Source organism: Humulus lupulus, chromosome 1 (genome assembly GCF_963169125.1).
Source record: "Humulus lupulus chromosome 1, drHumLupu1.1, whole genome shotgun sequence".
NCBI classification, from domain to species: Eukaryota; Viridiplantae; Streptophyta; class Magnoliopsida; order Rosales; family Cannabaceae; genus Humulus; species Humulus lupulus.
The window spans coordinates 151,926,602-151,952,378 of NC_084793.1; the positions used below are offsets into that span (position 1 = coordinate 151,926,602).

Consider the following 25,777-nt stretch of genomic DNA (forward strand, 5'->3'; position numbering starts at 1 on the left):
GAACGTACAAAGCCCATGTCCCTCATATCTTGCACTATTTTTTCCATGACATCTTTCTGAAAGTATGGGTACCGATAGGGTTTCACATTGACTGGTTGGGAACCCGGTTGGAGGAAAATTCTATAATCCACATCCCGAAATGGAGGTAGTTGTTTGGGTTCCTCAAAGACATCACCATATTGAGTAAGAATTCCCTTGGCTTGTGAAGGAAAAGTAGCTTCCAAAACGGGTAACTTCCAAAACGGGTAACTCATCCATTGGTTTGCACGACTCATCCTTGATAGCAGATAAACGATACAACCCTCTGATCTCATCCTCTTGTAACAGGGCATTGAACTGAGTATAAGATAGCTGGTGGGCCGAGATATCCTTAGAACCCGCTAACTTCACTAGATTCCCTTGCCAAGAAAATTCCATGGTCAAAGCCTTATGGTCATGAACACAAGGTTCCAATGTTTGTAGCCACTGCATTCCCAACACCACATCCAGACCACAAATAGGGAGAACATACAGATCGACGACAAAACTATGTCCCTGTAAAACCAACTTAACCACCTTGCAAATTTTGGAACAGAGAAGGAAATTACCATTACCCATGTAGACCTTGAATCGTTTGGTGTCCTCCCACGGAAGACGCAAATTTGTTGCTAAGGATTCCTGAATGAAATTGTTATTGCTGCCCGTGTCAATCAACACTTCCAAAGTTTCAGTGTCCTGTTTTGCCATAAGTCGAAAAATTCGTGGGTTTAGCGAATTAGAAAGAGAATTGAGACTCACCTCCTCCTCCAATGTTTCTTCTGCCTCTTGGAACTCTATTTCTTTGAGAGAATCATCATCCTCATCTTCATATCCACACAAAATGAGCATACGATTCTTACATTTATGCCCATAACGATACTTCTCGTCACAAGTAGAACATAGTCCCTTTTCTCTTTTCGCTTTCATTTCAGAAGGGGACAAACGTTTAATGGGTAAGGATGAATTGCCAGAGTAAGTAGCCGTGTGCCCCGAGACCATAGGGGAAGTAATCGGCCTACCTAAAGGCTGTTGTAAACTGACCGTACCTTGACTGGAAGAGCTAGAACGTGGAGACCAATTGGAACGGCTGACCTCCGAGCGATGGCGAATGCTTTGATCAGCATGACGATCCTCAAACAATTGGGCTTTGGCCATTGCATCTGCTAAGTCCACTGGTTTCAACAATAGTAACTCCCTTCTAATCTCTTGCTTGAGGCCCCAAATGAAGAAATTCAAAAACATAGAGTCAGCTACCCCTGAGATTCTTGGCATTAACAATTCAAATTCAGCTTGGAATGCCGACACTGTGCCAGTCTGCGTAAGCTTCGAAATACGCCCCAGTGGGTCATCATAAATGGAGGTTCCAAAACGGAGCTGCAGAGCTCGAATAAATGATTCCCAATCCACAAATCCTCCACCCTTTTCCATCCACTAAAACCATGTCGATGGTTCCTCATCCAAATGGAACGGAACCACTGAAAGTCTCACGGTCGGGTCAACACGATGAAGATCGAAGAATTTTTTGATCTTGTAAACCCAGTCGTCCGCCTCAGACCCATCGAATCTAGGGGCCTTCACCTGGAGGGTTTTGAGTATGGAATTCAGCTCTCGACAATCAGCATCAGTCTCTGAACGTCTACCCGACACTCGATTATGCTCATGTACCGCACTGTTCTCACCACCATGGCCCGGCGATGGCGGAGGAGAGACGTGAGCCAGACGCTTATTGATAACGGACTTAAGCTCCGCCAATTGCGTTTCTTCTCGTTGTTCCCACTTGAGGTCCAACGCCTGCAGAAGCACTGCAATCTCGTCGTTCCTCATCCTGAGGAAAAAAAATCAATGAACGAACCAATGTTAGGATAAGGCTCTCTTCGAGACAGAGCTAGTCTCCAGAAAATGCAATTCTCATTTCATACCTCTCAAAAGATTACAATTATTATTTATATTCAGTAGCTAACAGACAATTTGCCAACTGAATTTGGTTACATCATTACAATCCCTTAACGTTCCAACCTCAACTAAAAATCTTTCATCCATCGAGGACACACACGCTCTCTCTTGCTACACGCCCTTCCTTCTACTCTTTTGCTGCTGGTGTTATTCTCTTCTGTTGGCATGTTGCAGGTACCTTCTCCATTCCTTTGGGCTTCTTCCATAGGCTGACCCGAGTCCCACTCAGAGCTCCCCATATGCTCTTGTATTGCAATAGAATCCAACTCAATTGGGCCAGCTTTTTGGGCCTTGCTAACATAAAATCTCAATTAATGTGATAAAGCAGAGGTTAGAGAAGGGGATTGTTAAGTTTCCTTTCACGCAAAAATAAAGGAAATTAATGAAAGAAGATTGAAAGATCGACATCACATTCTAAAAGTGGAATATAATTTGTATTAAAAAAAGCAGCTTTTGACAGGATCTATGCAATTCAGTTAAGATTGGCAGTGAAAGTGTCAAAAATTTCAGTCAAAAGGGAAATAACTAATAGGGTAGGAGTCAACACCTGCCAATGCAAGGCACAAATCCAAGCTAAGATAGAAGATAGGGAAATGGTCAATCTTTGTCTTGTGAAGTATATTATCCAAAAAAAAAAAAAAAAAAACAAACAAAACAACAAAAAACAGAGGAGTGTGGTAGTAGTGAAAACTATGTAAAAAAAAATGCATAAATACAACCTATTTATAGAAGAAAGATTGTTCAAATACAAAACAAGGGCTTTACAAAAATGAAACGAAATAGCCTGTTTGAAGAGTGTGATTGTGAAGTGATGAAAATATAGATCCTCAACGAAATGGTAGAATTGGGAAGTAGACTTTTTTTAGAGTGTACTCTCTTCGAGCTAGTGGCAAAGTTTAGAAGGGTGCGGTTTTGTAAAAATTGAAAACCAAACCAGAAAAATTGTAGTGTCGGTTGGATATTCCACACGCTAGGTGTAAAACCCTAATGGTTTCACATAATGAAGATGTGAAATTTGATTTTTTGTTTGAAGCATTTAGAAATTGTATTTTTGGGTCCAAAGTGATACATTGAGGTATATAAGAATGCCGAATTTTTTTTGGGAGTATTTGGAGATGTTTAAGGTTACTTTTAAGAAGATGTTTAAGATCACTCTTTAAAATCTCTCTCTAACCTCTCTCTAGCTTTCAAGATCATAAGTTTTATCCAAGAAACTCATAAAGAAAGTGCTATTTTTTGTGAATTTCAAGGCTTGTTCAATCACAATTCTCTTTCCTACTAGAGAAAGTCTCAAGCATTCATGAAGGGCTAGAAAAAAGGGAATTAGAACAATGATAGTTCTCATGTATAAGCCTTGTGTTTGATTATCTTAATCAAAATAATTCAAGTGGTGTTTTACCTAGAGTTTGAAGCTTACAAGCAGAACAAAGTGTTTGTTCTATAACAAGGGTTTGCATCTCTCTATCCCAATCTTTTATTGGACTCTGTCAAGTGTTATTGTGTGTAAATTCTTGTTATTGTGGTGGTGTAATTTTACTCTCTCTGAACAATAAAATTCTCTATTCTGTTAATTACGTCATTATGGAAGAATCGTCTTCAATTTTGGCTTTGAGATTTATGACACAAGACTTAGTTATATTGGATAGATTTGATAAAACTAATTTTGGGCATTGGCAAGACAAGATAAGGTTTTTACTTACTACTCTCAAGGTGTATTACTTCTTGGACATTGATCTAAATGCCATAGAACCTGCCAAGGAGGATAACACTCAAGAATTCATCAAGGAAAGAAAGAAGCGTGAAGAAGATAAACTAATTTTTAGGGTTCACATCCTTAATGCCCTCTCAGACTGATTGTATGATCTCTATACTAACAAAAGGACTACCAAGAAGAATTGGGAGGCATTGGAAAACAAATACAAAGCTGAAAAGAAAGTACAAAGAAATTCTTTATTTCTCAATATATGGAATTTCATTATTTTGATGTGAAACCCCTTCTTCCCCAATTTAATGAATTGCAAATTATTATGACTAAACTATCTACTCTAAATATTGTATTGCCGGAAAAATTATTTGTTGGTGCTATTATAACCAAGTTGCCTCCATCTTGGAGGGGCTATAAAAAGAAAATCATCCATAAGAATGAGGAGATTTTCTTGGAGTAGATTCTCAAACATTTGAGGATCGAGGGGAGTCCCATTCTAGAGATAAAAACGTGGAAGAGTCTAATGGAGAAACTTCTAAGGCCAATGTGGTGGCTAAACCTCCCAACAGCTACAAAGGAACATGAGTTGGTAAGCCTAAAGGCAAGGGTTACAAACCCTTGAGACCTAAGAAGAATGAATGCCAATTCAAAAGTTCCAAAAGACCTTCCTTTGTGTGTGGCAAGAATGGTCACTTTGCAAGAAATTGTAGGTTTAAGAGGAGCCACAATAATGAGCCTAAGGTAAATTCAAAAGAAGAAGAATTTGTGGGAACACTAAAAGAGACTAATGGCATACAAAGTGTTTGTTCTATAACTATGATTTGCATCTCTCTATCTCAATATTTTATTGGACTCTGTCAAGTATTATTGTGTGTAGATTCTTGTCATTGTAGTGGTGTAATTTTACTCTTATTACTTGCGGTTTGGTTTTGTTTGAAATCACGGTTTGAACCAAAGACTTGTCTTGATTGGCCCGTGTCATTTTTCCAAAGGGAACAAATAATGGGTTTCAACGACCTTTATCATGGACCTTCTCTTTCTTCCAATCCTATCGTCATATGACTCGCTCGATCCTATCAGGCTTCTTCAAACCTTTGAGATAAGCTCACTCGGTCCTCAAAGGGTCACACGTGCTATTCCTCGATCTTTTAAGTATTCACATGGTCAACTTGCTTAGCTTTAGCTTTAAATCTTTTGTAGAATCAATCGGTAATATATAAAATTAAATGCAAAAAGGTATACATATACTTCTGGTCCACACAATTGCTCCTTATTCTTTGTTAGTTACTTTCTGGATATTGAACAGAGAACAATGTTCTATGATCAAAATTTATTCCTTTTACCTACTGCTCTGTTGCTACTCATAATCATTACTCCTTAACAATATACCTTTGACTATTATTGGTTTCTGTACTTGAGAATCCCCTTTCAAATTCAATCTCATCACCGAGAGTCCATTTTTGCTTCCAACTTTACCATTCTACTCAAATGTTTCTCCGCCACCCTTTTTTTAACTTGGAAAGGAGAATTGTTATGAGTCTTCTTATCACCAAACCTTATTAGATCTTAGAGACCGAACTCATCCCTGACTATGTCACTATCAAGGATCTAACTCTCTGAGAGGCTTTGCAATGGAAAATTGCTGATACTCTTCCTGAGGGAGAAATAGTTATGGGATTTAACCATATTAGAATCATTGGATTTCCTATTTCACCTTTATTGGTTTATATCATATCCATTATTTGCACCACCCCATGCAACTCTCTGTCGAAGCCCACCAAAATTTGAATAATGCAGCTCTTGTTGGCGCTTTCAAGGTTACCCTTGTTACTGTGGTTGATATCTTTCATCTTTTCAAGTTGATTCCGTCTTCCGCGAAGGACACATATAACTTGCTTCCTCCTTGCAAGATTTTCCCAATCCTTCACATGGAGGCAAGTGGTGTCCTTCTTTTCTTCCTTCCAAGATTTTCCCAATCCTTTTCATTTGTAACTCAAGTGAATGACTTTCCCCCTTATTCTTCTTCTCATTTTTGCAGTTCTTATTCATAGCTTTGTTGTTTTCATCTCAACTCCTAGATGAATGATTCCCATCACATTTAATCCTCTTCGTCTCTAGAGTCTTCAACAAAAAGGATTATTCATAAGTGCCTTGAGCAAGCTTTAAGGTAGCGTTTGGTTGGAGGTAATGAAAACAATGGAATAGGAATAGGAATAGTAATAGAATGGAATAAGAAAGGTAATGCGATTATGTTGTTTGGTTAGAATAATGGAATCAATGATTGAATACCTATTCTTATGTTTGGTTGACTATGGAATGGAGTGGAATAAATTTATTTTGGACAAAAATACCACTCCATTCCATAGTCAACCAAACATAAGAATAGGTATATATAGATTAATAAATTAAAATAAACATACTAAATATATATTTATAGATTTACCAACAATGACGTTACTTTTTTTTTCATATTCTTTTTTTACAAAATAATATTTAATAATCTTACTTTTTTTAAGCATAATAATTCCACTTTTGAACACTACAAAATATTAAAATTTTCAATAAGAATTTATTTTTGTGAAATATTTTTTTAATGTCAAATGCAATTTACTTTAATTATCACTAAACACTATTTTATATTTTTTAAAAATAAAACAATATAATAACGTTGAAGGTGAGAAAAGTGGGAATTTCTCCAGTAAGATTGTTATTAGAAACATCAAGAACCTGAGGCAAAAGGGTCAAGGTCTTCGGAATCGAACCAGTCAAACTGTTATCATTCAGGTACAAATTCTTTAAAGATGTAAGATTAGCAAAAGCCGGTGAGATCGTCCCCACAAAACGCTGCTTTTGAAAATTCACAGTGATAACATTCCCATCCGAATCACAGATAACAAAACTCCAATCTGAGCAAGCATCATTGGTTTTCCATGAATTTGCTAACACCGTTGGATAGCCCAAATATCCTGCAACATCAAGCAAAGCTGACACCTGAGCATCACAAGGTCCGGGAGTGTCCTTACAGAAACTGTTCGTTCCGTCGAGTTCAACATTGGTGACAGACTTAGGGAATGAAGGCATAGGACCCTGCAATTTATTGTTCGCCAAAGTAATGTTTCGTAGGCTCGGAATTGATGACAAACTAGTCAGAACAATGCCGGTTAACAAGTTATCATGGAGCTGAAGATCGAATAGTGTATCCAAATGCAAAAGGTCCGGAATTGGACCAGTGAATAGGTTCCTATGGAGCCAAACTTGGTACAAACTAGTCATGTTCTCCAACACTTCAATGGTGCCCGAAAGCCCCATTTGCTGATTATTAAGCCATATATTCCGAATCCCAAATCCAGCGAAACTTGGAGGTAAAACCAGAAGGAATCGAAGTGAAATTGTTACTGCCAAGGTAGATTGTTTCGAGGAGAGAAAGATTGGCCATGGAAGGGAAAGCACCCTTGAAATGGTTGCCTTGGAGAGAGAGGGTGGTGAGCTGAGAGAGAGTACTGAGATCGGAAGGTAGAGTTCCGGTGAGAGACATATCTCTCAAGTTGATGGTGGTGACTTGGCCAGAGCTACACTTTATGCCTTCCCAGGCGGAGCAGTAGTTGGCGGTGGACGACCAGCCCTTCGGAGTTGGAGATATTGCGGCGAAAAGCTTCGAAATAACGGCGGATTCATCGGCGGCGGTGGTGAGAACGAGGCAGAGAAACCATGGAGAGATTCGTGATATCAAATTTCAGTGTTCCCATTTTTTTTGTAGAGAGAGAAAGAAGAGAAGAAGACCCAGATGATGGAGAGAGATGATGATAAGCAGTGGAATGGAATTATAATTCCACTGACTCAAAATTGGAAAAGTTATTCCGTTAGTTTTAGGGATAAGCATTACAATGGAATTCTTTTCCAAATTTGTTATTTCCAACCAAACAAAAGAATCCGACCCATTAACATTCCATTCCTTTCCTTTCTGGCCCATTACCATCAACCAAACGGGCCCTAAGTTCTCAAGCAATTTTCTTGCCTGAAGTTCTTAGGGTTCAACTGAGACTTACTTTCCCAACCATTATTGACAAGAGTGCCTTTCAATATTGCTCTTATCAAGACCTGCACATCCATGTGATCAATAGCTTCAATGAATGTGTTGACCATCTCAAAGGGTATGTCAACCTTTTGTGTTCGCCCTTTCTTATCACGGTCAGTCCTGACGATAAGAAACGCTTCTGAGACCAAATTATGCCTTTTCAAGGTACTTTTCCGAGACTAATATTCTTCCCAATCTTAACATTCATTCTTCTTCAAACACTCTATATCTTGTTTCTCACCTTGAGTCAATTAGGCTATCGACTTCTAAAAATAGGGTATGTGATCAGTCTCACTCTTCTTCTAGGAAACATAAGGTTCCTTTTTTCTTTTATAAAGATCGCCTTCGACGCTTCCTCTCTTCTTGAGAATTACAAAAAAAGGCTTGCACACTGAATTGATCAATTATCCCTTGACCTTGGCACTTTTTCCCCTAAGCCCACCTCTTTTATGCCCATAGCTCCCAATTCGCTGATTGAGCCTTCTATTGGCTGTCTTTCAATTCTTAACAGATCCTCTTCTGATGCTATACTAAAATGCCCCACTACTAGATTTTCAAAAACAAAAATATCTGCTAATCTAGTTTGTAATGTTGCATTTGGAGGTAGCAATTCGTCTTCTAGCCATTCTAATCCATCTTCCCCTTTCAATCCTATTTTTTCTTCTGATCCTAACAAAGTTATTTTGAAGGCTTTCAAACCATCTCTCTTTTTCGAGGATGAAGTCATCATTAATCTTTCACAAAATTTTAGTGATGTTGTTTTGCGGGTTGGTAAGACCTTTGCTTTTTCTGTTTTTGACAAGCGACATTTAAGAGCATCTTTTTGGGTTAGTGGTGTTGTATGATATTTGTTTTGACCAATCACCCCTGCTCTTATGCTTTTTCTTGCTTGTCCTGAGTTTTACTATGCATCTAGTTCTGCAATTTGAATTGATTGTTCGAACAATGAAGGATATAATTCTTATTTTGATAAAGAAGCACATTCTTTAGATTTTTATCATTATCAAGATGTCGTGGTCAAATTGTAAGATGAAGTTCTATTAATTCAGAAACTTCACCTTCAAATAGCCAAGCTTTTTGACAAGAAACATAGTCATTATGAAGATTGTAATGGACTACAAAGTACCACATCGATGATCTCCAATGCCAATTATTAGCAATTGAGAGTCAAAAGAAGCAACCTGACACTTTTCTTCTCAAGGTGAAATGAACAAATCTCTTAATTAGAGCAAGACGTCGCATCAATATTCGTTGTATGTGTTTTCTCCCTTTTTCTTGTCATCTACTCTTGCTTTTCGCTTGTTTTTATCTTATGAGCATATATAATTTTTTAAGCGCAATAGAATTGGTTCAAAACCTTGAAAGATAGGCTCCATGATCGAGAGAAAACTAAAAAAATTTGACATCCTCTCTTCTCTATTGTTCTGTTGTTTCAATGTGTTATTGTTCACTATGGTATTAGTGTTGTTGGTATTATGAAGGAGGATCTCTAATTATGGCTAATGTCGTTTCGCGAGGAGTGTGATGTATCCCTAATATTTTTGATATGGAGTATTACATCAATAGGTTAGGTGACATTCAGGATTTTCCCAATCCTTCACTTTTGTAACTCTGGTGAACTACTTTCTTCGTTATTCTTTTTCTCACTTTCACATAACTTATTCTTAAATTTGTTGCTCTCATCTAATCTCATAGTAATTAAAGATGAAAGTAGAAGTTGGAATGCGAAGATCATAAGTGTCCTTGTAGGAGGATTTGTATATAGAGAAAAAATAGATAATATCCCTAGTGGAGATAGGGGTGTTCCCCATAGCACTATGGATAAAAAAACTTGTAATAGTGGGTAAATCATTGGGCAAGAATTTCATAGGGTGTCCCTTGAAGATTGAAAGCACATAAAGGACCAATGGAGGCATTGGGAAGTATAAATATTCGATGTGCTAAACCAACAGTAGAAAAGGGTGAGAATCTTTTAAGAATAAAGATGAATATGGGAACTAAACCATCAAGAAGAAACTTACCAAGAAAGACCTTAAGTTTCAAGAACTCCATCACCTAATCAAGAATCAATAACAAGGGTTAGGATCTGAATAAAAGAAACTAAAGAAAACTAAAGAATTACATAGAACTGAACTTAAGGAATAGGAATACCTTGTATGACCTTATGAATTGGTCTAAACCTCAATACCAAAATCACTCTATTTCTCACTTCCCAAGTGTTTATAAAAGCTTAGAATGTTAAATCTTTAACCCAAAACCCAAGTGTATCTCTCTATAGTAACACTAGCACCTTGGGGGCTCTGATCAAATGCTTGAAGAATGAAGAAAATGGTTGAGCACTAGGTCCTATTTATAGATTTCAAAGAGTGAAACTAACCCATTTTAATTTGAATAAATAAATGATTATAAAATGAAAAAGATTTGAATTTTCGTTAAACTGATGCCCAGAACTCGGTCAAAATCGTTCAAAGGAAGGTCTAAGTGGTTAAGGGTATTTTTAAAATTTAAAAAGTAAAACTTTCAAAACTATACTCATGGAGCCGATAGGCGATATATCGCCTCCCCCAGTGTTCTTGAGGCTTGTTCGATCATTCGTGCAAAGTCGACGTGTTTTCCGTATCTTTCGTAGGCGATATATCAGCCACTAAGCTGCGATATATCGGCATACGTGGATATATTAAACATGTATTTGCACTTTTTCAGCATAATTTAAATTTGATAAACAGTTTTGACTGAGTCATAATACGGTTCTAACAGTTTCTGGAAGGTTCTAGAGCTTCTAGATCTTTCTTTTATTAAAACTAATCATCAAAAATACTTAATTCCTTAATAATCATGGTTATGACAAGTGTCATGCTCTTAATGATTCTATCTAAACCTTAGATTATAATAAATATGTTAGGAACGAGTTTCCTAATACGCAGCGGAATGGTGGTGGGGTTGGCCCAGTGTACAACAAAATTTTTGTAACATATTTAAACTACCTTTAAATATGTGGATCCATTAATATACATACATTGATCATAAGTAAGTTAAGAATTGAATCCATACCTCTTGAAGCCTATCAAGTGTCATTGCTATCTTTTCGTATTTAGAACGATCTTCCTATCCAAGCCACTCCGAGATACTCACACCAAGATCTTCCAAAGCGTTCTCTACACCTCAAGAAGTGTGTGGGCACCTAGAGAATGAATGGTAGTTTATTTGTGATTCTACTTGATGTGTTCAACACATGAGATCAAGATAATAGGATTGAGAATTGGTTCTTTATTTTTCAAGGAGAGAAAACTATCGTTCAATTTTTCATAGAGCGAATCTGAGACTCAGTTTTCTGAGATTGGTTGGTTATCTCAATTATCTTCTGATAAGTCATATTTAAAAGAAAATATTCAAATTTAAAAAATAAATCTGTAACCAACTTACAATTTAATTTTTAATTAATTAATGATTAATGAGAATATCCAAAAACTAATTTTTGAATTATCCATTAATTAATTAATTAAATAAATAAAAATGAAAAACATATCCCTGAAAATAGCTGTACTCGCCACACACAGTCCAACTGTGAGTGCATGTGTAGCATCCCTATTTTTAGGGATGTTGGTTTTTTTCAATTTTTATTTAGTTATTTATTCAAACTTCTTTGTCAGATAAGATCTAACAACCTGATAACTAATTCAAATTTGTATTCAAATTTAAATTAAATATATTTTTAACTAATTATCAAATATAATTAATTGTTTGAATAAATATTAATCCTTTAAATTCAAATCAAATTTGAATTTATCAGATTATTATCTCACACTCAAATAAAGATATTTAATTAATTCTACCAATTAATTAATTCCAATATTTTCAAAAATAAATATTTAATTTATTATAATTTTGAAAATTATAATTAATTAATTATTTAATTAAATTTCGAAATTAATTTAATTATCTAATATAATTTTGAAAATTATACAATAATTAAATATTAATTAATTTGTTAACTACAACTAATTTATAATTAATTAATTAATCACTATTATCATATAATTGCATATTTGGCCTCAAGAACAAATTTCCTCTTAAATCTGTCTTTAAACTATTTTTCCCTTCATATCAACTCTTACTTCGAATAGTGTTGACATAGCCGCTATGGAGATCTATGGACCTATAATTCCAAGCTCCAATAAATTTGAAATTATTAATTGAACTCTTTAATTAAATATTCTTAATTTATTAATCTCATGATTATTCCACTATAAATATGAGACTGCACTCTTGTAATTATAGACATTTCATTTAGTGAGTACTTTATAATTATAAAGCGTCCATTGATATTGAAATTCTGTTTTTAGTAATTACCAAATTAATTAAACCATGAATTAATTAAAATGCGAAATGGTAATTAATTGTTTACACAGATAGTAGTTCTGTCGGAATAGAATCCAAACTTGTCACGACAGAACTGAACACAATAAATAGACAATGCAAAAATTAAAGAACACAACGAATTTTTACAAGGTTCAGAAACCCTTTCGGATAACTTACTCCTTGGGGCTACGCCCAGAGAATAAACCAATTAGTAAAGAAACAATGTGTACAAAAGCATTGACTTAAACAATGTAAGACTCCCTCTTAAACTATTGCCGCAATCTTGTTGTACTCTTCTCTACGAATCTGATTTGATGAAACGCTGATTCTCTTGAACTCCCTTCAAAGAATAGCGAGTGCACACTTCCTCCCGAAGTGAGACTTAGATAGAATCCTCTCCCGAAGATCCTTATGAACACGTTCACAATAGACACTATCTGTTTACAATGGACTAGATAGATATCCACAAGTACACTCAGCATTCTCACAAAGATTAAGGTGAACAAACTTAATCTCTACAAATAAAGACACTCTTCAAAATAACATAACGTTTACAAATATTCAAAATGAAAGAGGTAGAAATTCCAAAGGCCTTGGCAAGGTATTTATAGGCAGGGAAATCGTCCAAGGCCATGATTTTCTGGTATCTTTGAAATCAATTTGCGAATTCCTTTGATTTAGGAAATCAGCCAGCCAGATGCATTCTGTGTTGACAGAAAAGGAAACTGATGAGTCAGCAACGAAATCAGTTTTATCTAACAGAACGAACATGGTCATTTGTTTTGACCATGTTCATTTTTGACACCAACTTAATTCCAGAATAGACATAATCCCACATAATCCCTGAAAATAATCTCAAGATATTTGCACAATATATTTTTACCAAAAATTGATTATTTGAGATAAATAAGGCAACAAATATATTCACACTTCAAGATATTTTCACATTACAAAATCAGCTGAAAATATTGCTAATAAAACCGAAAATCAATATGGAGATATGCTACTAATTTTTTTTTAAACAATAAAAATATTTTGTCTAAATTAAAGTTTAGCCAAAAAAGGATTTTACAGATATAATCATTACATACAAATTGACCCTCTAATAATGATTCATAATTAATCGGGAATAAAATTACCGTTTTACCCTTTTAATTATCTCTTGTTTCCTTAAGTACCATTGACTTTACTAGTGAAGGTTAATTCATAACTAAATTATGAATTTGAGCTCAATAACCTTTCAGTCCTAAAAGTCAACCCTTAAGAGAACCATCATTCAATCTCTTGCAAGAAGGCATAAATTCAAAATCTGTATACTATGTCCCCAGCCATCTACATTAATGAGTTCCCAAAACAAAAGTTTCTAGCCTGATAGTGAATCAAAGAACTCATATAACATAAACAGGAGTTCATAGTAACTTCAGAATTAAGATCTATTTGTATATGATCATCAGTAGATATATTTAATTAATACTTCGAAACGGTATTTAACTAAGTATTAATAAACATATCTGGTCCAGTTCTACATATTCTCTAATATATAAAGCACCTCCACTAAAGTGTCCTACCATACTAGTGATTCAGATCTAGATCACATGTATTCATAATACTAGTGGACCGTACTTGCAGTAATTAATCTAAAGATTCCATAACATTATTTTACTGCAAACTATTCAAGTTCATTTATCTCAAACACAGTCCTCTCGTACCAATACGTGTTTGAGATCACATATATGAACTTAGGAATTTTTCTGATATTTACATAATATTATCACAGAATAATATAGTCCATAAAATATATGCATAATAAATTCAATTCATTTATTTATTTCATAAAACAATGTCTACTACATATGCTTTAAGGGCACAATTCCCAACAATCTCCCACTTTCCCTAAAGCAAATGATTCATCTATCTCATTCCCATGTTTCTCACATGCTCCTTAAAAGATTATATGGATAAAGTCTTTGTGAAAGGATCTGCAAAATTATGCTCTGAAGCTATCTTCATAACTGCAACATCTCATCGATGAACTATCTCTCTTAGCAAGTGATATTTCCTCTCGATGTGCTTTCCCCTATTGTGACTCTGTGATTCCTTTGAGTTAGCTACCGCCCCATTGTTGTCACAGTATAGGACTAGTGGCTTATCCACATTTGGTACAACTTCCAGATCGAAATAGAACTTTTTGAGCCACACAACCTCCTTAGCTGCTTCACAAGCCGCTATATACTCAGCTTCCATGGTGGAGTTTGCAATGCTGGTTTGTTTAATACTTCGCCAGACTACCGCTCCTCCTCCAAGAGTAAACACTGATCCAGAAGTTGATTTCCGACTATCTCTGTCTGATTGAAAATCAGAATAAGTGTAACCAGTGGGGTTCAGGTCTCCACCTGAATATAGAAGCATATAATCTCTTGTATTTCTAAGATACTTGAGAATATTCTTCACTGCAGTCCAATGACTTAATCCAGGATTGGATTGATAACGGCTGACTATCCCTACTGCATAACAAATGTCAGGTCTTGTACACAACATGCCGTACATTAGACTGCCTACTGCTGAGGCATAGGGATACTGTCTCATGTCTTCCTCTTCCTAAGGTGTTTTAGGACACTGCTCCTTGGAAAGGAATACTCCAAAACGGGTTGGCATATCACCCTTTTTCGAGTTTTGCATATTAAAGCTGTAACGACCCAAAATCACTAATATGGCTTAAGGGCTTTGATTAGTGTGCCGGGAGGGCATAATTGGTTTATGTGTGAATTTATTGATTCAATACATGATTATATGTTAAGAATGCTTGTGTGACTATATGAATGTTGAATTGTGATTAAATGTTATAAATGTGAGAACCACATTATTATGTGGGTAAATCTGCAGCGTGCGACCTGAGGCGATCCTAGGGAGCTAGATAGCGGGAAAAGTCACAACGGGGCTTAATAGTTGACTTTGGATAAGTCAGGGGTATTTTAGGTATCGAGTATTTATTTAGACTACCGGGTTATGAAAATAAATATATGGAGATATATTTGAAGTTAGGAAGTCTAGGCGGAAATATTGGGGAATTTTACCGTTTTGTCCTCGGGGACGTTTCCGGCACCTCGAGCCTTAGGTTGACATAAGTGATAAGGATAACTTACTAAAAATAGAAAGTTGTACACTAAAGAAATAAACCGACTTAGACTTTCTTCTCAGCTCTTCTTTCCTCTCTCTCAAGGAAAGCACAAGGAAGGGAAAAAATAGGGAATTTCTGGGACTTTTGAGTTGGGAATTGCTGGGAATGAAGCTGGATTTTGAGGCTTAGTTTAAGACTCATCCAAGGAATTGAATCAACACTAAGGTAAGCAGGGATTTCTCTCTCTTTGGTTTAAAATTCTGAGTTTTCAGCTGGGTATTGAGGTGTTTGTACCATTGATGTTTAGGGTGGAATTTGAGCTGGAAAGCTTTGGGAACTAGCTGGGTTTTGATTAGAGAAAGGATCCAACTGAAGAGGTAAGCTATAATTCACAAATTAGAGGTTTGAACTTGAGTTTTTGACTGGTTAGCTTTGAGTGTTTATGTTCTTAAGTTTCAAGAATTAAGTGTGTGATTTCTATGAGTTTTAGGTTGAATTTTCTGTTGAATTGTGTGGCTTAACTTGCTCTGGAAGTGTGGGGTTGTTCGGTGTTAAAATGGGAAGCTTTAGGTTGGTTTTGCATGAGGTTTGGGAGTTAAAAATGGTGGTTTTTTTTGGTTCGAAGGGGTTGGGCTGCAGCATAGTTCTTGGTGAGCCCCAGCCCTTCGAAGCTGATGGATGCTGAGGAAGGAGGGCGGGCCGCGGCATGGTCTAAGTAGGGCCGCGACCCTTACCTATTTTTGGGCATTGGGTGGTCTCTGATTGGGTCCATGCCATGGCATGGATGGCTAATGCCGCGGCCCTTAAGGGATTTTGGGATTTTGAGATTCTAGGCTTGGGAATTTAACCTAGGGTGCTCGGGATTGAATCTTTTACCATGTTTGGTGAAATTCAATGTTCCGAAGATTAAAACTTTGTCTAGAAGCTCATTTAAGTTTATTGATGGTATCCTTTACCTTGGTTGTGACTAGGTGATAAAGGCTTAGGCTCGGGAATGGATCGTGCCTGAGGAGCGTCGCTCGTAATCCGAAACCGTAAAGATTAAAGGTAAGAAAATTGCACCTGGTTGAATATTTGTAACAGGACTAAGGGCTCCCTATTGTAAATGCTTGAAAAGATGGTATTATGCCATGCAAGATAATAAGTGAACCAACGGCCTAAGGGTGCCAAGGGTTACACTAGCGCACAGGGCGCGGCTTGGCCACTGGTAGCCGAGGATAGCTTAATATGCATTGAGCTCGGTTTAAGCGGGCTGGAGTCAGTGGGATAAATAGAGGGTGCGGCCTAAGTTTTCGGCCCTGATTATTATGTGATATGAATGTTATAAGTGTTTGATTGCATCCATGATTCTGAATATATGCTGAATGGTTAATGTTGATTACTTGATGAGAGTTCATGCTTAGTGAGTTTGCTATCTGTTATTACTGTTTGTGTTGCACATGTTTTCTTGCTGGGCCTTGGCTCATGGGTGCTACATGGTGCAGGTAAAGGCAAGGGCAAGCTTGATCAGCCTTGATTGGAGAGCTCTGCGAGCGAAATGTACATGGATAGGTGCTCAACCGCCACGGTTGAGGTTTAAGTAGGGACATGAGACCCAAAGATTGTCTATTTTTCCTTAGTATGGCTAATAATTGTTTATGCACTTTTGGAAGTCTGTAAACCAACTTTTAACTCTGTTTCTTTTGGGATCCCATGTAAATAACAATTTAAATATATAAAATGAAACTTTTGAGACCAAAACCTTTTTAACCCTAGCTCATACTTGTTTAGTGACACGTTTTTAAACTAATGACTTGATTAGCAAGTCTTGCACCTTTATAAGTACACAGTGTAATGGTCTTGGCTATCCAGGGCGTTACAACTTGGTATCAGAGCATCCTAGGTTTAAGGGTTCCTAAAGACAGGCTGGACATGTAAATTCGCTGCTAGAGACAAGCTCAAATCAAGGTTTGGTAATGTGTATATTTGTTTATATGCTTATATGCTTGAAATGAATATGAAAGCTGTTATTTACTGGGTTAATAGGAAGCATGAGATACTGATAGGGCCTGACCCTTGACTGTTGTGTGAGAATATTGAGGCATTTTTATTAGCATCGCCATGCATGTAAAAGAATATTTGGATGATTAATTGTATATTGTACATGGATGAATGCCTGTTTATAGCTATTGTGTAGTGAGATTGGAGGCGTGCTTATTAGCAGCCACTTCATGAGGATGGATGCTTATATGTTGATTGTTTGTGATTGATTATGTTCTATTGGTGGATCTTGGAGAAGTTTTTACCATGTCATCATGGTTTGACTGCCGAGTCGTTACTTGCAGATTGACTTGGATAGCTATCGTCCAAGAAAATCTACACGACTAGCCGGCACTAGGTCCAGGACCGAGGGTGATGACCAGGGCCAGACTCCTCCGCCAGTCCTTGAGAACTGGCAGCAGTTAATGGCTGATATGCAAGCTCGATTACAGAGTCAGGACGAGCAGATCCGTATTCTGCGACAGCAGGCTCCATCGGGGAGTGCTGCCCCTGTTGTACCACCGGCAGTGGTACCAGTTGTGCAGTCTGGGGAGGTTGGTAAAAGATAGGAGTTGTTATATGAGCGGTTTAGGATTGATGAATTGTTCAATCAACTGCAGCCGTTATACTGTTTCTGAGACAGGTTTACTTCGATATCAAGGACGGATTTGTGTTCCGGCTGATGAGGGGGTCAGACGAGAGATACTGGATGAGTCTCACACTACGCCATACTCGCTTCATCCAGGTACCACGAAGATGTATCAGGATCTACGGACATTGTATTGGTGGCCCGGGATGAAGAAGAATGTGGTAGAGTATGTGGCTAGATGTTTGACATGTCAGCAGGTTAAGGCTGAGCATCAGCGACTAACGGGATTGCTTCAGCCTTTGGGTATCCCAGAGTGGAAGTGGGAGGATATTACGATGGATTTCGTGGGAGGATTACCCAGGACAGTTGGACTTCATGACTCGGTGTGGGTGATAGTGGACAGATACACCAAGTTAGCTCATTTTCTACCAGTGAGGTCGACCTATATAGCTGAACAGTATGCAGAGTTGTATGTGAGGGAGATAGTTCGTCTCCATGGGGTTCCAAGGTCTATTGTATCTGATCGAGACCCTATTTTTACCTCCAAGTTTTGGGGAGCTCTGCAGAGAGCCATGGGGACTCAGTTGAAGTTTAGCACAATTTTTCATCCTTAGACTGATGGACAGTCTGAGAGGATGATTCAGGTGTTAGAGGACATGCTTAGGGCGTGTGTGATTGATTTCAACGGGTCTTGGAGTAAGTATTTACCGTTGATCGAATTTTCATATAACAACAGTTATCAGTCCACGATTGGAGTGGCCCCTTATGAGATGTTATATGGGAGGAGATGTAGATCACCCATACATTGGGATGAGATGGGTGAGAGGAGGTACTTAGGACTAGATATGGTTTAGAGGACTAATGAGGCTATTGAGAAGATTCGAGCTAGAATGCTTGCTTCGCAGAGTAGACACAAAAGATACGCTGATCCTAAGCGTAGGAACGTGGAGTTCTAGGTTGGGGACCACGTGTTTCTGCGAGTTTCACCACTGAGAGGAGTGAGGAGGTTTGGAGTGAAGGGCAAGTTGAGCCCTCGGTTTGTTGGACCTTTTGAGATCCTGGAGAGGATTGGACAGGTGGCTTATAGGCTGGCCTTGCCACCGTCACTATCAGGAGTTCATGATGTGTTCCATGTCTCCATGTTGTGGAAGTATGTATCTGATACAACACATGTGTTGAAGTATGAGGACTTAGAGTTAAAGACAGACTTGTCCTACGAAGAGCGACCAGTTCAGATTTTGGATCGGAAAGACAAAGTCTTACGGAATAAGACAATACCGTTAGTAAGAGTGTTGTGGAGAAATAGCAAGGTCGAGGAAGCGACCTAGGAGTTAGAGACAGCGATGCGGGATCAGTATCTTGAGCTATTTAGGTAAATTTCGAGGACGAAATTCTCAGTAGGAGGGGATAGTTGTAATGACCCAAAATCACTAATATGGCTTAAGGGCTTTGATTAGTGTGCCGGGAGGGCATAATTGGTTTATGTGTGAATTTATTGATTCAATACATGATTATATGTTAAGAATGCCTGTGTGACTATATGAATGTTGAATTGTGATTAAATGTTATAAATGTGAGAACCACATTATTATGTGGGTAAATCTGCAGCGTGCGACCTGAGGCGATCCTAGGGAGCTAGATAGCGGGAAAAGTCACAACGGGGCTTAATAGTTGACTTTGGATAAGTCAGGAGTATTTTAGGTATCGGGTATTTATTTAGACTACGAGGTTATGAAAATAAATATATGGAGATATATTTGAGGTTAGGAAGTCTTGGCGGGAATATTGGGGAATTTTACCGTTTTTCCCTCGGGGACGTTTCCGGCACCCCGAGCCTTAGGTTGACATAAGTGATAAGGATAACTTACTAAAAATAGAAAGTTGTAGACTAAAGAAATAAACCGACTTAGACTTTCTTCTTAGCTCTTCTTTCCTCTCTCTCAAGGAAAGCACAAGGAAGGGAAAAAACAGGGAATTTCTGGGACTTTTGAGCTGGGAATTGCTGGGAATGAGGCTGGATTTTGAGGCTTAGTTCAAGACTCATCCTATGTTGTCGGCCCTGCTTATTATGTGATATGAATGTTATAAGTGTTTAATTGCATCCATGATTCTGAATATATGATGAATGGTTAATGTGGATTACTTGATGAGAGTTCATGCTTAGCGAGTTTGCTATCTGTTATTACTGTTTGTGTTGCACATGTTTTCTTGCTGGGCCTTGGCTCACGGGTGCTACGTGGTGCAGGTAAAGGCAAGGGCAAGCTTGATCAGCCTTGATTGGAGAGCTCTACGAGTGGAATGTACATGGACAGGTGCTCAGCCGCCACGGTTGAGGTTTAAGTAGGGACACGAGACCCAAAGATTGTCTATTTTGCCTTAGTATGGCTAATAATTGTTTATGTACCTTTGGAAGTCTGTAAACCAACTTTTAACTCTGTTTCTTTTGGGATCCCATGTAAATAACAATTTAAATATATAAAATGAAACTTTTGAGACCAAAACCTTTTTAACCCTAGCTCATACATGTTTAGTGACACGTTTTTAAACTAATGACTTGATTAGCAAGTCTTGCACCTTTATAAGTACACAGTGTAGCGGTCTTGGCTATCTAGGGCGTTACAAAAGCGTTCTAGCACCTTATTGATATAAGTTGCTTGAGACAATGCCAAAGTTTTGTTCTGTCTATCTCTAAGAATCTTAATGCCCAGAGCATACTTGGCTTCTCCCAAATCTTTCATTTGGAATTATTCAGCTAACTAGTTCTTTACTTTTGATAATGATGTTACGTCATTTCCAATCAGTAATATATCATCAACATAAAGAACGAGGAATACTACTACACCATCTTTGATTTGTTTATAGATACAAGGTTTGTCAACGTTTTGTTCAAAAGAAAACGTTTTAATTGTGTCATAAAATCTAAGATTCCAAGATCTAGAAGCTTGTTTGAGTCCATAAATGGACCTAAGAAGCTTGCAAACCTTTTGCTCTTGACCTTTTAATTCAAACCCTTTTGGTTGAGACATGTAAATGGTTTCGTCAAGGTAACCATTCAGAAAAGATGTTTTGACATCCATTTGCCAAATCTCATAATCCACGCACACAGCTATGGACAAGAGTATACAAATGGATTTTAGCATGGCTACAGGAGAAAAAGTTTCTTTATAGTCAACCCCTTCTTTTTGTGTGTAACCCTTGGCTACAAGCCTTGCTTCTCATCCGCTCCTCTTTTATTCTTGAATATCCACTTGCAACCAATGGGTTTGATATTCTCAAGCGGATCTTCAAGAACCCAGACAGAATTGGAATACATCGATTCCATTTCTTGGTTCATGGCTTCTTGCCATTTTTCCTTGTCAGAATCATTCATTGCATCTTTAAATGTCAATGGATCATCTTTGTTTGTGTTAGACACAAGCATTTGAGCTTTGTGTTCATAGCGTGTGGGTTGCTTACTAACCCTCCCACTACGACGAGGTTCTCTACTATTTTGACTAGAACTAGTAGTTTCCTCTTGCCGTTTTTCATTGGTTATTACTGGTGACTTTACAACTTTCTTCGAGACCATCTCCTCCAAAATAACCTTACTGCGAGGTTTGTGGTATTAACATAATCATGTTCAAGAAAAGTTGCATTTGTCGATACAAATGTTTTATTTTCTTTTGGACTATTGAAAATTCTACCTCTAGTCTCTTTGGAATATCCCACAAACATGCACACTTCAGAGTGTGATTCCAACTTCCCGATCTTTCCTATAAGCACGTGTGCAGGACACCCCCAAATTCAAAAATTGTGTAAACTAGGTTTACAACCATTCCATAATTCTATGGGTGTCTTTTGGATATACTTAGATGGAACAACATTTAATATGTATAGAGCACATTGAATCGCATAGCCCCAGAATGACAGTGGTAATGATGAAAAACTCATCATTGATCTAACCATATCTAATAACGTTCTATTCCGTCTATCTGAAACACCATTTTGCTGTGGTGTTCTAGATGCTGTGGCGTTCTAGATGCTTTGAGTTGGGATTAAATTCCATGCTAACGCAGATGGTCCTTGAATTCAAAATCCAAGTACTCTCCTCCTCGATCAAATCGAAGAGCTTTTAGTGATTTACCTAATTGCTTTTCAGCTTTTGCTTGAAATTCTTTGAACTTTCCAAAAGTTTCAGATTTTCTTTGCATTAAGTATAGGCAACCATATCTTGAAGAATCGTCAATAAAAGTGATGAAGTATTCATAATCTCCTCTTGCTTGTACATTCAGTGGACCGCAAACATCCGTATGTACTAGATGAAGTGGTTCTGTGGCTCTTGAACCTTTAGCAGAGAAAGGTCTCTTGGTCATTTTGCCTTCTAGACAAGATTCACAAACAGGGAGAGATCCAATAGATAGTTCTCTTAAAGGACCATCCTTTACATGCCTATTTATTCTGTCTAGACCAATATGGCCCAATCTCAAATGCCACAGATATGTTTCACTATTGGAATCAATCTTTTGTCGTTTAATAGATCTAGGATTCACTACACCAAATACCCCTTTCCATAACACATGAATATAATATTAATAAAAAAGTATTAAGCTAGAGTAATATGTTGGGGCCACTTTATGAAAAAAGGGCGGTAATAATTACACCATCCCGCCACTTAGCATTTTTTTTTCATTTGTGAGACTCGTGAGACCCTATTCCTTTCCTTCAATTCCTTCTCCTTTTTCCTCATCATTCTCTCTCCTCTCTCTCGGATCTCTTTCTCCCACCAGACCTCTCTCCTTCACTCTTTCTCTCTCACCTTTGTCTTTGTGGAGACCGACCTCTACCTTCCCCTACACGCGCCGGCTAGGGATCTTCAGAGGCCGTTGAATCTTCATCCACGCGGGCCTAAGCCCTCACACGACACCAGAGGCGAATGACGACACCGGAGGCCAGCTCTTCTTCTCCTCTTCCCAGTGTGCGGCCAAGCCTTCTTCTTCCCTGCGTGAGACCAGCTAGCTCCGGCCGGTTCAGCAACGACCAATTTATTCGTAAATTTTGTTGGGGAATATTCGTATATTGCATTAGTCTGTACAATATCCGTAAATTTTGCCCAATTTATTTATATGTTTTTGTTGGGGAATTTCAGTTTTACTTAGCGGAGTTTTCACTTTCTCCTTGAAGCAATGTGTTGTGAAACAGCCATTCCTTTTTGCTGTTTGGAAAATGCATTGTTAATTCAATAGTGTACATTTTTACACATTATTGACTTAGCCTATAGTTTCTATGTTGTACTCTTATATTGCTATGTGAAACTTTGTCTAGATTTTATTACTATTCGCCGTTGGTTTATCTAATCTGATATTTGCATTTGTGCCACTCTCCAGTGTGTTTGTGATTGGGATGATCATGAAAATAAGTTTATTGAAGTTGAAGGAATTCTGAGAAGACAGATAAAGGTAAAGGTTTTGTGTTGTTTAATTTGATGCTAATTACCACTTTACCAGTCAGGTTCCACTCTAAATCACTCAATCTTTGCTTTTAGATGTCTCTTATTCCTAGTGTGCAACCTTTCCATGCAATAGCCTATCCAATTGATCCAATGTTTGCAATGGAGACAAGGTAAGTATTCTATTGCCTATATATTGCATTAGTCTGTTCTCTTTATTTACTGTCTTTTTTGGTCTTGTAGTAGTATGTTCACTTTATTTACTATCTTTTTGGTCTTGTAGTCGTAAATATGCTGCACACTACTCTGTCACTGCATCTCGTTATTCTCTTCCTTCGTTCAATTATCCAGCAACCTTGCCCATAAAGAGCGAAGGTGGAAGTGAAAGGCTAAGGGTCGGGTAAGTTTGAGATATATATTCTCTCTTCCTTTGTATGTACATACTTCCTATGCCTGTTTTCATTCGCTGTTACTGGTTTCGAATTCAGGTATGTTAGCAGCGACTTTGGTAACCATCCTCTGTCTCATCTGATGGGTTCTGTCTTTGGTATGCATGATAGAGAGAATGTTTAGGTTGGTTGATTGTTCCAAAGATTAATGAATTTTCCCATTTCCTTCAACTACTATGCACTTAAACAAATCTGTTGGCAGGTCTTTTGCTATGCTTTAAGTGCAAATGATGGATCTAAATGGAGGCTACATATCCAATCAGAAGTGGAGCATTTTATAGATGTCTCATCCATGTCATCTGATATGATTGCCAGGATGATTAACGAGGATAAAATACATATCCTTGTCAATCTTAATGGTTATACTAAGGTATAGTATTGCATGAGTTAGCCAGTGACATTGGGTCAACGAACCTTGAAACATAATTATTAAGATTTAGTATGAATTCACTCTTTTTTTCTTGATGCATCAGTTTAGTTTGTTTCAGAATTGACGCTCTATGTTGTGCAGGGGGAAAGAAATGAAATATTTGCCATGCTGCTGGCCCCTATACAGATTTCTTACATGGGATTTCCTGGAACTACAGGCGCGGGCAATATAAATTACCTGGTTACTGATGAGGTTGGAGAGTTTGTAACCCCTGACCTTTATTGAAATTTATTTTGTTTCCTGTTTGATGTCTAACTTCAACATTCCCAATTACAGTTTGTGTAACCTTCTCAATTCAGTCATATTTATTCAGAAAAGATTGTCCATCTTCCTCAATGTTACTTTGTAAATGATTACAAGCAGGTTTGTTGTGTAAATATTCTCTTCACATTTTTTTAAAATATTTATTATGTATATTTGCATGTGTGACAACACTACTTCATGCTTCTCTTGCAGAAAAATGGTGATGTGTTAGACCCGAACTGCCAACCCAATAGATCTAGCTATGGGTTACCTGAGGACAAATTTATATTTGCATGTTTTAACAACCCTATACAAGATGGATCCTGATATTTTCAATACATGGTTAGTTGAGTGTTTATATTTGCATAACTTTGAATTGATTGAATCACAACAATAACTATACTGATTCATGTGTCGATAAATGCAGGTGCAACATCCTTAAGCGAGTACCAAATAATGCACTTTGGCTTCTCAGATTTCCTGCTGCTGGCGAGTTGAGACTCTGCAATTGTACTACCATTTTACCATTTCTAAAGATAAATCAGTTACATGCATAATATTTGAATTCTTCTTTGTTATTTATATTTCATAATGTAGTAATGGGTATTTATCTTACAAAGGAAAGATAAATTAGTAACTGATAAACTATTGGTGTTCCAGATGCTGTTCAAAGAGGTGTACAACCAGATCAGATTATTTTCACAGATGTTGCCATGAAGGGTGAACATATCAAGCGCAGTGCTTTAGCAGATTTATTCTTGGACACGTAAGCATGCTTAATACTTTTTTTTTCTATTTTTTTATTATTCAAGTGTATTTATCTTAGTACAATACAATATGTAACTTTATTTTGACATTTGATGTTATGGCTTCTGTCCGAGTAGGCCATTATGCAATGCGCACACCACAGGCATTGATGTTCTATGGACTGGTCTTCCAATGGTGACCCTTCCACTTGAGAAAATGGCTACGCGAGTAGCTGGTTCACTGTGTCTGGCCACTGGTGTAGGAGAGGGAATGATAGTTAACAGGTAATGACTTAAAACATACTTACAATTTGGTTAAAATAAGCTCACTCAATTTGGTAAAAAATGATTGTGGTAACTCACTCAATTTGAATACCAATATGCCCCAAATGAACTAGATTATCACTTGAGAATAACTTGTGTGTTTCATATTTCTTTATGTTTTGAGTTTACTAATTATTTTTAAAGATTTATCTATGGTTGACTATGTTAAATCTTTTATTTTGAATTTACTGCATATTTTTATACAAATTTATGTGTGTTTTTTCATAAACACATGTTTGCATAATAATCTATGAAGTTGTTTCTGATTCTCTTGATAATGATGAGTTGTATCAAGATTTCGCTAACTGAGTTGCTTTGATTGAG

General features: G+C 37.3%; 1 protein-coding gene and 1 pseudogene across 1 annotated transcript; one reads left to right on the forward strand and one right to left on the reverse strand.

The window, feature by feature from the left end:
• Positions 1-1,449: 1,449 nt before the first annotated feature.
• Positions 1,450-6,985, reverse strand: LOC133823467 (receptor-like kinase TMK4). Its single transcript, XM_062256271.1, has 2 exons — positions 6,333-6,985; positions 1,450-1,843 (listed from the first exon to the last, which is right to left on the reverse strand). Exons 1-2 carry the CDS (start codon positions 6,983-6,985, stop codon positions 1,450-1,452), a joined length of 1,047 nt encoding a protein of 348 aa, XP_062112255.1.
• Positions 6,986-23,423: 16,438 nt separating this feature from the next.
• Positions 23,424-25,455, forward strand: LOC133823475 (probable UDP-N-acetylglucosamine--peptide N-acetylglucosaminyltransferase SEC; annotated as a pseudogene).
• The last annotated feature ends 322 nt before the right edge of the window (positions 25,456-25,777 follow it).

What these genes read in the sequence shown, in the direction of transcription:
- LOC133823467 (XM_062256271.1), bottom strand. Translation starts at nt 6,985, where the DNA reads ATGGGGCTTTCGGGCACCATTGAAGTGTTGGAGAACATGACTAGTTTG. An exon ending in ACCTTCAACGTTATTATATT is followed by an intron (nt 1,844 to 6,332) that starts GTTTTATTTTTA and finishes TTTTTTCCTCAG; the next exon opens with GATGAGGAACGACGAGATTG.